The sequence below is a fragment of the Bos indicus genome, chromosome 2 (genome assembly GCF_029378745.1).
Source record: "Bos indicus isolate NIAB-ARS_2022 breed Sahiwal x Tharparkar chromosome 2, NIAB-ARS_B.indTharparkar_mat_pri_1.0, whole genome shotgun sequence".
Lineage (NCBI taxonomy): Eukaryota > Metazoa > Chordata > Mammalia > Artiodactyla > Bovidae > Bos > Bos indicus.
The window spans coordinates 67316135-67329305 of NC_091761.1; the positions used below are offsets into that span (position 1 = coordinate 67316135).

At 36.7% G+C, this 13171-nt stretch overlaps 1 protein-coding gene across 2 annotated transcripts in view; it reads left to right on the forward strand.

Annotated features, from left to right (window-relative positions):
* Window positions 1-13171, forward strand: part of DPP10 (dipeptidyl peptidase like 10) — an 800949-nt gene that overhangs the window by 401452 nt on the left and 386326 nt on the right. For both annotated transcript variants that reach the window (XM_070768724.1, XM_070768732.1), the window contains exon 4: window positions 7041-7135. In XM_070768724.1, coding sequence (XP_070624825.1) covers window positions 7041-7135 — 95 coding nt within the window. The remainder of the gene's footprint in view (window positions 1-7040; window positions 7136-13171) is intronic.

Below are 13171 nucleotides of genomic sequence, written 5' to 3' on the forward strand. Positions count from 1 at the left end.
AATACTCTATTGTGTATATGTACCACTGCTTTCTTATCCATTCATCTGCTGATGGGCATCTAGGTTGCTTCCATGTCCTGGCTATTATAAACAGTGCTGCGATGAACACTGGGGTACACGTGTCTCTTTCCCTTCTGGTTTCCTCAGTGTATATGCCCAGCAGTGGGATTGCTGGATCATAAGGCAGTTCTATTTCCAGTTTTTTAAGGAATCTCCACACTGTTCTCCATAGTGGCTGTACTAGTTTGCATTCCCACCAACAGTGTAAGAGGGTTCCCTTTTCTCCACACCCTCTCCAGCATTTATTATTTGTAGAGTTTTGGATCGCAGCCATTCTGACTGGTGTGAAATGGTACCTCATAGTGGTTTTGATTTGCATTTCTCTGATAATGAGTGATGTTGAGCATCTTTTCATGTGTTTGTTAGCCATCTGTATGTCTTCTTTGGAGAAATGCCTATTTAGTTCTTTGGCCCATTTTTTGATTGGGTCATTTATTTTTCTGGAGTTGAGCTGTAGGAGTTGCTTATATATTTTTGAGATTAGTTGTTTGTCAGTTGCTTCATTTGCTATTATTTTCTCCCATTCTGAAGGCTGTCTTTTCACCTTGCTAATAGTGTCCTTTGATGTGCAGAAGCCTTTAAGGTTAATTAGGTCCCATTTGTTTATTTTTGCTTTTATTTCCAATATTCTGGGAGGTGGGTCATAGAGGATCCTTCTGTGATGTATGTCAGAGAGTGTTTTGCCTATGTTCTCCTCTAGGAGTTTTATAGTTTCTGGTCTTACATTGAGATCTTTAATCCATTTTGAGTTTATTTTTGTGTATGGTGTTAGAAAGTGTTCTAGTTTCATTCTTTTACAAGTGGTTGACCAGATTTCCCAGCACCACTTGTTAAAGGGATTGTCTTTAATCCATTGTATATTCTTGCCTCCTTTGTCAAAGATAAGGTGTCCATATGTGCCTGGATTTATCTCTGGGCTTTCTATTTTGTTCCATTGATCTATATTTCTGTCTTTGTGCCAGTACCATACTGTCTTGATAACTGTGGCTTTGTAATAGAGCCTGAAGTCAGGCAGGTTGATTCCTCCAGTTCCAAGAAAGGATTCCAGGCCAAGATAATGGTTCAAAGGCAAAAGAGGATTTAAGAATCCTTCTGCTCATTTTAAGTGTCACACAATGCAAAGTTGAGTAAGGTGGGGATAAGCATGGGGGGAAAGCACATTGGATTTGGTTATCCCAGGTCAGTTTTGATGTTGGCAGCTTGTTATTTGAGGGGAATGAGGGCTGAAACTGCTTCAGAGAGATACGGAGAATTACATGTATGGTGGGCACACAGGCTAAGTCTGAAACCCCTTGTACAGAAGATTTATTGAGGCTTATTTTGAAAGGACAAAAGCCTGGAACAGAGCAAAGAGCTGAATGATAGTGATTATTATTATTAATTTCTAATATAGAGAAGAAATATATACACCATGAAAAATACAAGTAACTGGCAAGATGTATACCTGTGGCGGATTCATTTTGATATTTGGCAAAACTAATACAATTATGTAAAGTTTAAAAATAAAATAAAATTAAAAAAAAGATATTTAAAATTATGGAACATATTCAATTTGGTTAAAAAACAGCTGTATTTTTTTTTTTTTTTTTAGCTTTTGAAATAAGAAAGAGCATCTCTTTCTAGAAGTCTGAGGAAAGAGAAGAATGTATATGGAATGATATTTTGAGGTAGACAAAAAGGACAATAAGCCATTTCTGATGGCCTGAATGTTCACAGGTGAATATATGAAGCTGGGGGTCTTTAAAAAGTGAGGAAAATTTCTACAGATATGAGCAGTGTTTTAGGAGAGATGGTTTAGGACCTATTGTGTTTCAGTTATGATTAATTCAATAGTCTAGATTTACTATTGATATCTTTAAATAATGATTAAATCTTATTTTGATATTTAACATATTCTTCCTGAATTTATTTGAACATTTTCAGTGATTATTATTTCATTATTTTGTTTTACTGTTCTTTTTGTAATTTTTTCAATTTGATTGAGTGTGAATTAAAAAAAAAAAGATGCCATAGAATTTTTCTTTGAGATATGTTAAAAAATAGATTTTTAGGGCAAAAATCACATTTGGATTAAAATGTTTCAAGCCATCAATTTGTCAAGATTTTTTTCCACTTTTTGAAAATTCTCTCCACAGATGGATGATGGATGATAGATTTAATTTTGAAACATTAAAAGCAAATTATCATGTTAAAATTAAATGCATAATTATCAATAATAACATTAAAAAATAAGGTGACTTTATATAGATATTCAGGGAAAGTGAATTTCATCAGCTGTCAACACCCAGAATAACCTGTTATGCGAAGCTGAGTTTATTACCTATTTTAGTCAGGGAGGGCAATATTTTGACTGTCTTAGAATGTCCAGAAGGAGGGATTGGTAGGGTAGGATGGAATGGGGGTTATGTATAGGGCTGGAAATCTAGAAGTGAATTGTTAAGACAGCTCTTCCAGTGTGAGGATCTGATTGAAGAGGTGTGCATTTCATGATGTAACGGCCTAGGTAGATTGACACTGAGAGACAAATATCTTGAAGTGACTCTTAGAGAAACAGTTACTAATAAGAATTATGGTTGTTCAGTCACTAAGTTGTGTCCAACTCTGTGGCCCCATGGACTGCAACAGACCAGGCCCCTTTATCTCTCACTATCTCCCAGAGTTTGCCCAAGTTCATGTCCATTGAATCTGTGATGCCATCCAACCATCTCATCCTCTGTTGCTCTCTTCTTTTTCTGCCCTCAATCTTTCCCGGTATCAGGGACTGAATTAACAGTTGATAATTTGCTCAGATTTGGGAGCTTATGGTTCAGATACATTACTTTTAAGAAAGTTTCTGAAACAAAATTAACTTTTGTACTAATTTACAGTCTTATATTCATGGGCTAAAACTTGCAAGCTCTAAAAGTAAAATCTTGTGGATGCAGATCCTGACAGTCTGGGTGAATGCAGAGGCCTCAGTTCTAAATTTCAATAGCAATTTGAGAACTGAACTATAATATGAATTGCATTACTACCTGCTTTGTGTGGACTAGGTATAAACTAAAAGCTTACCTTTACCTGAAAGAACTTAAATTTAGGATATAGTACTATTTTTTCCTTTTGCTACAAATTGTAGAAAAAGGAATTAGAATGACAAGAATTTGGGGGTGGGGCAGACACAAAAAACACATTCATATAGCTCAGGATGAAAAAGCTAGACAGTGATTCTCTCTTGTCATGTCTTTTCATTTAAAAATAAAAGCATGACTGAATTGAATGTGTCTTCAGGATAATTGACTCTTAACTTTCAATGAGCTGAAAAGGAAGAAAGATTATTTAATCAAAGTACTGTATAGACATGTCTAATACAGTGTTTTAAGAATTTTTCAAGTACACTCACCTTGATCTTCTTGTGTTAAAACACTTTACTCATTGATCTAATTCACTCATATTTCATTACTTAATACTAAAGAAAATATGAAGTGACACTTGTAAAATAAATTCCAGAAAGTAATTTATTAATGCTATAATAGGAGTTTCAAAACTAGGAGATTCCACTAGTGATTATAAATCAAATAGTAAAGTAGCATAAATATGACACCCAGAAGATCAGATTTAAAGACCAGAAAAAAATTAAAGAGAATTAATAAAGGCAGATGTTAGATGCTTTTAAAATAATTCATGCAGAAATCTGTTTCAAATGTTAACCTAGAGAGTTACAGTTAAATTTTAAAAAAGAAAGGTTTCTTCTACTAATACAACACTGAAAGTCCACTAGTAAAATTTGCAGGAGTGCAGATTCAAAGGCATTTATAAACACAAATCTCTACAGATGTTTTTCAAGTCTAAATGATTATCCAATTAATTTACTTTAAAAATATTAAGTGTAGTCTTTATCTTCTCAAACAAGCTCCATTTACTTCTATTCTGATTCTAAGGGAAATATTATAAAAATGAATGTTTCTTCCCCCACCCCAATATAATCCATCACCTGCTGAGGGTTTCCTCTTACAATGAGAGACAATAATGACATGTACTACTTTTTCACTTCCATTGAAGAAGAATCACTGTTCATGCTCTCTGAACTTTTCAGTTCAGTTCAGTGCAGTCGCTCAGTCATGCCCGACTCTTTGCGACCCCATGAATTGCAGCACGCCAGGCCTCCCTGTCCATCACCAACTCCCAGAGTTCACTCAGACTCACGTCCATCGAGTCAGTGATGCCATCCAGCCATCTCATCCTCTGTCGTCCCCTTCTCCTCCTGCCCCCAATCCCTCCCAGCATCAGTCTTTTCCAATGAGTCAACTCTTCGCATGAGGTGGCCAAAGTACTGGAGTTTCAGCTTTAGCATCATTCGTTCCAAAGAAATCCCAGGGCTGATGTCCTTCAGAATGGACTGGTTGGATCTCCTTGCAGTCCAAGGGACTCTCAAGAGTCTTCTCCAACACCACAGTTCAAAAGCATCAATTCTTCAGCACTCAGCCTTCTTCACAGTCCAACTCTCACATCCATACATGATTACAGGAAAAACCATAGCCTTGACTAGACGAACCTTTGTTGGCAAAATAATGTCTCTGCTTTTGAATATGCTATCTAGGTTGGTCATAACTTTCCTTCCAAGGAGTAAGCGTCTTTTAATTTCATGGCTGCAATCACCATCTGCAGTGATTTTGGAGCCCCAAAAAATAAAGCCTGACACTGTTTCCACTGTTTCCCCATCTATTTGCCATGAAGTGAGTTTATTGAGGTTGGACTATTGATTCAAGTAAGCATTGATTGAGAGCTATAAGACAGGAGACCAGAGTCAGCTGGCAAGACTGAATGAGTAGCACAGGTGACCAGGGTTGCTGTTGAGCCTGTGCCCATAACTATGAGATAGAAAGGAAAAGGAAGAGAGGGAAAGAATATAAATATAAAATATTTATGTGTGTAAAACCTGTTATTTTTTTACATCATGAGAAAGGTCAGCAAGTAAAGTTCATAATGAAAAGAACCTAAATTTTTTTGTACGTGATGGAAGAAATTGAGAAGGTGACAGAAGACCTTATTTTAAAGATCTCATAGGTTTATCTTTCAGTACATCTAAGTACAGTTCAGATAGTAACTTGGAAATCTTTGTCTCTTCTTCTTCTGTCTTAAAACACTTTGTCTTTTTCTGTGGCCCATGTCTTTCCATCTTTCCCTTTCTGTGTCTTTCCAACGTGTCCCTGTCCCCATTTGATTGAAGTCAAGAAGAATCATCGACCTCTGTGTCATCCCTGACTCTAGTAGGAGAGTCATATTGGGCTCTTGATCTTCTGAATGAAATGCTGAAGAAAAACAAACTTTATTTTTGCTAGTATTAATTGCTTCTCATCATAACTTCTAGGTGTTACTATTTATAAGGTTGCAATAACTAGAGAACAGTCAGAAAACCTTGCTCTGTCAAAATGTCAGGCATTTGCACATATTCTTGACAATCCAACATGTAGTATTTATTTACTGCCAGTATATGGATGATGACCATTGGGTTATATAAGTTATATGTAACTTATATAACTTTACTTACTGTGAATAATAGGTCCAATCCCTCTCAATATTGCCTTTTTTTTTTTCAAGACTGTACATAGGGTTCAATTCATTTCAGTTCAGTTGCTCAGTCGTGTCCAACTCTTTGCGACCCCATGAATTGCAGCACGCCAGGCCTCCCTGTCCATCACCAACTCCCAGAGTTCACTCAGACTCACGTCCATTGAGTCGGTGATGCCATCCAGCCATCTCATCCTCTGTCATCCCCTTCTCCTCCTGCCTCCAATCCCTCCCAGCTTCAAAGTCTTTTCCAATGAATCAACTCTTCACATGAGGTGGCCAAAGTACTGCAGTTTCAGCTTTAGCATCATTCCTTCCAAAGAACACCCAGGGCTGATCTCCTTTAGAATGGACTGGTTGGATCTCCTTGCAGTCCAAGGGACTCTCAAGAGTCTTCTCCAACACCACAGTTCAAAAGCATCAATTCTTTGGTGCTCAGTACATAGGGTTAGTGAAGTACATAGGGTTAGGGAAGTGTAATACCATGGAGAAGTTTAGAACAGTAAAACTGAAAAGGAGGTTATGCTCATGCAAAAAAAAAAAAAAAGACAAGACTACTTTTGTTTGGGTATCTTTCCTTTTATCTAATTACATATATATGTATATATTATATATAATTTATATATCTTTTATGTGAATATAGATATCTTTCTTTTCTTAACTTCTGAGTACTCTTCCTGGCAATTTTTCTCAAGTTGATATTTTCAGGTGTAGAGTTCTTAAAATGGTTTAATTTCCTGGTTAATGTGGCTGAATTAAACACAAAATTATATAACATTATCAGTTCTCCAAACTAAATGCAGCTATTTAAATTGAGGACAGCATTCTCTTTAAAGTTGACAAAGTGGATACAATGGTTGGCATTGTACCAGTCTCAGAGATTTTGACCTTTGATCAGACAACCCAGGCAAAATATCAGAGGCATAATTCGAATCCCAAGGGAAAAAGAAGTTGAGTAGAAATTGAGTGGTGGCAGTACTGGATACATGAAAAAATTTGCATGAATGTGGTTCATAATGACAGTCTCAGAAATATGTCTAGTTATGTTTCAGGGGCAGCCTCGTTAAAGTTTAACTACATCACTAATCGGTAACAGCTTCAGAAATGGGAGGTGCTTCTCTTTGTCTCTTCTTTCTAAGCTCAGAATGGGCAGCAGGTTGCCCATATTTTAATTACTTTTCATTTGTTGAGCCAAGAATCTCAGTGACCCTCTCACTAACCCTGTTTTCTTTGCACAATAGGCCATAGGCTAGACAGGCTTCCTGATCACTGAAGAGGATTAATATGACCCAAGTGTAGAGATCTGCTCAGGTTATTAAAGGCTAACAGTCATTGTTCCAATGAGCCTGTTTATTATGCACATTATCTTCTCTATAGCCATTATATTACCTAGTCAATGTGTTTGTCAATTGTTCATATCTTTGTTGTTGCAGATACAGATGTGGTGTATAAAAGCGAGAATGGACATGTCATTAAACTGAATATAGAAACAAATACTACCACATTATTATTGGAAAACACTACTTTTGTAAGTAATGAATAATTAATTACTTTAATCATTTCGGTGTTGTTTAGAATGCTCTCAAAGTATACCTAATGGCCTTTTGTTTTAGCTTCAGTACTTGCAAAACTTTTCAGGTGACGTTCAGTTCAGTTCAGTCGCTCAGTCGTGTCCAACTCTTTGCAACCCTATGAATCGCAGTACGCCAGGCCTCCCTGTCCATCACCAACTCCCGGAGTTCACTCAGACTCATGTCCATCGAGTCAGTGATGCCATCCAGCCATCTCATCCTCTGTCGTCCCCTTCTCCTCCTGCCCCCAATCCCTCCCAGCATCAGAGTCTTTTCAATGAGTCAACTCTTCGCATGAGGTGGCCAAAGTACTGGAGTTTCAGCTTTATCATCAGTCCTTCCAAAGAAATCCCAGGGCTGATCTCCTTCAGAATGGACTGGTTGGATCTCCTTGTAGTCCAAGGGACTCTCAAGAGTCTTCTCCAACACCACAGTTCAAAAGCATCAGTTCTTCGTTAGGGCTAGTATATTATGTCGAATCAGGAGATCTGTTGATAGGAAATACTCATGTGACCATTTGCTTTGTTTCTTCCCCATTGATCCTTTTTAGTAAATGAATAAATATTTCTTTTTTTTTAATAAATATTTCTAAGAATATTATTTTTTGAATGAATATTTATTCCAGTATTTTCTATGTCAGTTTAAACATAAAAAGGCCAATTTTTTAAAAAAGTTAGTATAACCCAGATCATTATAACTTTTTCTCTCCATTTACTTCTCATTCTTCCTGACTTGCTTTTAATTGTGATTTTGCAAATCAAGTAGAAGACAGGTTTTGTAAAACTGGCCTTTTGTTGAGGTTGCTGTGTTTTACCTTTATAATTTTGCATTCTGTCAATATCATTCCTCTTCTCCTGAATCATTGTTTGGCCTAGCAATGATCAAATAAACAACTGAATGTATTTTGTTCTTATAAATGTATATGAACTTTGGGGTAAATTAAGACCTCTTTGTTTAGATTTGCATGGAAACCCACCCCAGTATTCTTACCTGAGGAATACACATGGACAGAGGAGCCTGGCGTGCTATAATCCATGGGGTTGCAAAGAGTCAGACATAACATGATTGAGTGACTAAGCACACCATCTTAAGGTTATATTTAGCTGTGATTACCTAATGAGTAAGTGATAGTTAATTAACTATTTCAAATGTTCAAAATCTAGCTATCAAACACCACTGAAAAATAGTATACAGTTATTTGCTTACTGTTTTAGATAAACAAAGGTTCAATGTATTTCCTATTAAATGTGTTAATATGGTATAGACATAGTACAAGGCCTCAGAAGACCTTCTGTACAAGTTAAAGAAATAAGCAAATTATCAGATACTTTTTGTATTTATTCCTACTGGTACATTTGCAATAAACATCTGGTCTTCATGTTTATAACAGAGTGGTCAGGTGGAAGAGATGAACTAAAAATTTTGTTGTTTGGTGTTTTTATTTAATAAGAGAGAAGTGGTTGTTGAAATCATGAAGTGATTGCATATGTATATATCTGTTAGACTAAACCAAACAGCTCATGTACTTTAGCAATTAGGCTATTAACTAAATAACAATGACATTTCTGTTTTTAAATGAATCAGTCATTTCACAGATATTAGAAGAACAGGTACTCTGAATGCAATGTGTAATTGTATTAATACTTGTGGAATGCCAAGGAAATATGAAGCATATTTCTCACTTTCTAAAATATGGATTTCCTTGAGGGAGATAATGCTAACATTCCTGAAAAAGCTTAATAAACAGCATGGAACAGTATCTATTATTTATTTTTCCATTTTTAATTAAGTAATATATTTATTTTTTATTTTCGCTGTGCTGGGTCTTTGTTGCCGCTCACAGGCTTTCTCTAGTTGCAGCGAGCAGAGGCTACTCTCTGTTGTAGTGTATGAGCTTCTCACTGTGGTGGCTTCTCTTTTACCAGAGTGTGGGCTCCAGGGCACCGGGCTTTAGTAGCTGCAGTACTCAGGCTCCAGCGCCTGGCCTTAGTTGTTGTGTTGATACTTGAACTTAGTTTCTCTGTGGCCTGTGTAATCTTCCCAAATGTGGGTTCAAATCCGTGTCCCCGGCATTGGCAGGTGAATTCTTAACCACTGGGCCACCAGGAAAGTCTCTATTGTTTCTTATTTTGGTGGTCCTCTGGGATATTAGAGAAGAGGCTAAGGAATCATTGAGAGATGTTTTAATCAGTGGGAAAGAAGGCATCAGTAGGAAATAGGCCAGGGGGTAGAAAGCAGAAATTGGTAATGATGGCAGCTAATGATTTGCTGATTTAAGTCAATGCAAGTTAATTTCAATAAGACTAGTTTGGAGAAGAAACTTAAATGCATTTTGTATTTTGTTTCCTTTATTATAAAGTAATATTTTTGATGAGGATGGGTATAGGCCTTTAGTGGTCAAGCATTTAAGAATAGACTCTTAATACCTGAATATCTGGTGTGTGACTTTCCCATATTGATCATCCCCTTACACAGGTTAATGAGGTCTTCTAGTTAGGCAGGTAGGTAGTTTAATCACTCAATCATGTCCAACTCTTGCAACCCCATGGACTGTAGCCCAGTAGGCTCCTCTGTCCATGGGATTTCCCAGGCAAGAATACTGACGTGGGTTGCCATTTCCTTCTCCAAACGAGGTCTTCTACTGGTTGTTAATTATCCTTTTTTTTTTTTCCCCAGAATTTATTCCTTGCTTTATTAGTCTCTTTGGTGCATCAAAAAAGAAACAAAACAAACAAACATTTTTGGTTATTGTTCCCTTCTGCTGTTGGTACTTCATACCAATCCCATCTCATTGTGGTTTTCTCCATGTGCTGATTAATAACATTTTATCATTATGCTTGTATGTTTAATCTTTTAAAAATCCTTTTGAGGTCTTTTTCTACTCTTCTGTAGTTAGTCATGATTCTTAATTACCACTAAGTAATATTTAACAAATATTCAAATTTACTGATCTTCTAAGATTCATAGGATCCCTAAAGACATTTATCTCACAGCACAGATACTTAAGCAATTTATAAGTCCTGGAGGTGTCAGAATTCAACAGAGGAGGGTGAGGATAAGGATTGGAATGTGGCTTATATTTGCAACTAGTTAACTTAGATCTGCAAACAAAAAATACAAATTACCATGATTCCAGATAAATTCAAAGGTACTCATTTAATCATTTCCTCCTCCTAACTCCAAGATAGCATTATTAAACACAGTTGTGTTTTAAAGTGCATACTAGGCTAAGTTCTAGATATATTTTCTCTCTCAGGCTATTCTCTTGGGAAAAAAATCTATCGGAGCATAAAAATTTTATTCATACTGCAGTTTCATTTTTTTTCATTGAACAATTAGTGATACTTTAATTACAATTATAATTAATTGGATTAGATGTCTATAAAAATCTTTGTAATAAAAGTGTACCAAAGCAATTGAAAAAAAAATTACTTAAAATGTGAAAGCAGAATAGCCTTTTGTTTAATAAGATATATTTTTAAAAAATGTGACTGTCAATTTATTTTAAAAATTAAGATGACACCATACTGTCAGTTCTCTTATATATATTTTAAATATGAATATGATTAGCTGTGTAACCATATACAGCAGACACTATGATTAAAAATAATATTGACCCTGACTGTCAAAATAAAACAAAAGCAAATAATTTTCCTGAAATAGTTGTCTTAAGGCATTCTTTTGTTTTGAAGATAGGTAGATTTGTAATGAAAGAAGAAATTAAAGGGTATATAGCTTTTTGAAAAGGAGTTATGTGAAAGAAATGATTTAGCCCCCAAACTGCTCTTAATCATTTCTAAGTGTTTGGAAATGTTATCTCATAAACCCAGAACTATTTCAAACAAAGCTAATTCACAGTGTCATAATTATGAAAACGTTTCATAAGTATTAGCTGTATTCTTTCTATTGTCAATAATTTGAATATTGCCAGTGGTCTTGGCAGAAAACACCAGTATTCATAAATAGTTCTATCAAATCTTTGTTTGACATTAGAAAGGAATTGAAAGCACGATTCCAAGCCATATGCTTAAACATTATTAAGATTTCTTTTTTTAAAGAGACAGCTTATGTACTAATATTGGAAGAGACATGGAATATCTGTAAGATATCTGTAAGCTTTTAAAAATATGCTATTAAAATAGCCTAAAGCAGAGAGGGGAAATTCATATATTTTAATGATTCCAAGGAATGTGACCTGCATATGTTTTGGTCCAGGCTCAGCCTGCAGCAGCTTGAAGCAGGATTTGGTTTCCTGGCCAGAGATTGAAGTCTGACTGTGGCAGTGAGAGTCCTGAATCCTAGCCACTAGACCAGCAGGGACAATTGACAAGGCCCTGGCCCACTGCTGTGTAGAACTGAATTTTCACATAGAAATGGGAAGCAGTGAAACAAGTAAAGTGCGTATTCGAGGAAAAGAGTATATGTGGATAGACTTAGGGGGAGGCTCAGAGATAGTCACACCTTTGTGGTAGTTTGAATCACTTCAGTTCACTTCAGTTCAGTCACTCCGTCATGTCTGCTCTTTGCGACCCTGTGGGAAGGAGCAAGCCAGGCTTCCCTGTCCATCATCAATTCCCGGAGCTTATTCAAACTCATGTCCATAGAGTCAGTGATGCCATCCAACCATCTCATGCTCTGTTGTCCCCTTTTCCTCCTGCCTTCAATCTTTCCCAACATCAGCATGTTTTCAAATGAGTCAGTTCTTTACATCAGGTGGCCAAAGTATTGGAGTTTCAGCTTCAGCATCAGTCCTTCCAATGAATATTCAAGACTGATTTCCTTTAGGATGGACTGGTTGGATCTCTTTGCGGTCCAAGGGACTCTCAAGAGTCTTCTCCAACACCACAGTTCAAAAGCATCAATTCTTCGGTACTCAGCTTTCTCTATATTCCAACTCTCACATCCATACATGACTACTGGAAAAATCATAGATTTGACTAGATGGATCTTTGTTGGCAAAGTAATGTCTCTCTCTGCTTTTTAATATGCTATCTTGGTTGGTCATAGCTTTTCTTCTAAGGAGCAAGCATCTTTTAATTTCAAGGCTGCAGTTACTATCTGCAGTGATTTTGGAACCCCAAAAAATAAAGTCTGTCTCTGACAGACTTCCATTGTTTCATCTATTTGCCGTGTAGTGATTGAACCGGATGTCATGATCTTAGTTTTCTGAATGTTGAGATTTAAGCCTACCTTTTCACTCTCCTCTTTCACTTTCATCAAGAGGCTCTTTAGTTCTTCACTTTCTGCCATAAGGGTGGTGTCATCTGCATATATGAGGTCACTGATATTTCTCCCAATAATCTTGATTCCAGCTTGTGCTTCATCCAGCCTGGTATTTCTCATGATGTACTCTGCTTATAAATTAAATAAGCAGGGTGACACTACAGAGCCTTGATGTACACCTTTCCCTGTTTGGAACCAGTTTGTTTTTCCATGTCCAGTTCTAACTGTTGCTTCTTGACCTGCCCACAGATTTCTCAGGAGGCAGGTCAGGTGGTCTGGTATTCCCATCTCTTTAAGAATTTTCCACAGTTTGTTGTCATCCAAACAGTCAAAGGCTTTGGTGGTCAATAAAGCAGAAGTAGATATTTTTCTAGAACTCTCTTACTTTTTTGATTAATCACTTACACAGGTCATTTCTTCCAGGTTACCTTTGGCCAGTTATCTTGCTTTGTCTGGTTCTGATTCTGTATTGAAGGTCTGTATATGAGGGTCTTCCCATATGTGTGTGCATTTCTCTGCCAAGATGGACACTAGCGAAAAGTCTGTCACTTACTATGGGGTGGTACCCCCTCCATTATGGTTCTTCAAGGAGCTGGTCTTTACACGTTCTATGTATTCAGGAATGTCTCTGACTTTGAGAATGAGGAATATGTCATCCTTTATCTCTTATCTGGGCTGGGCTTAGCCTCTCCTCCCTCCTGCTATTTTGGAGTATCTGTCTACAGGCGAGAAACTCCAGCTGCTCAGCCTGGGGTCCATCTATCGCCTGC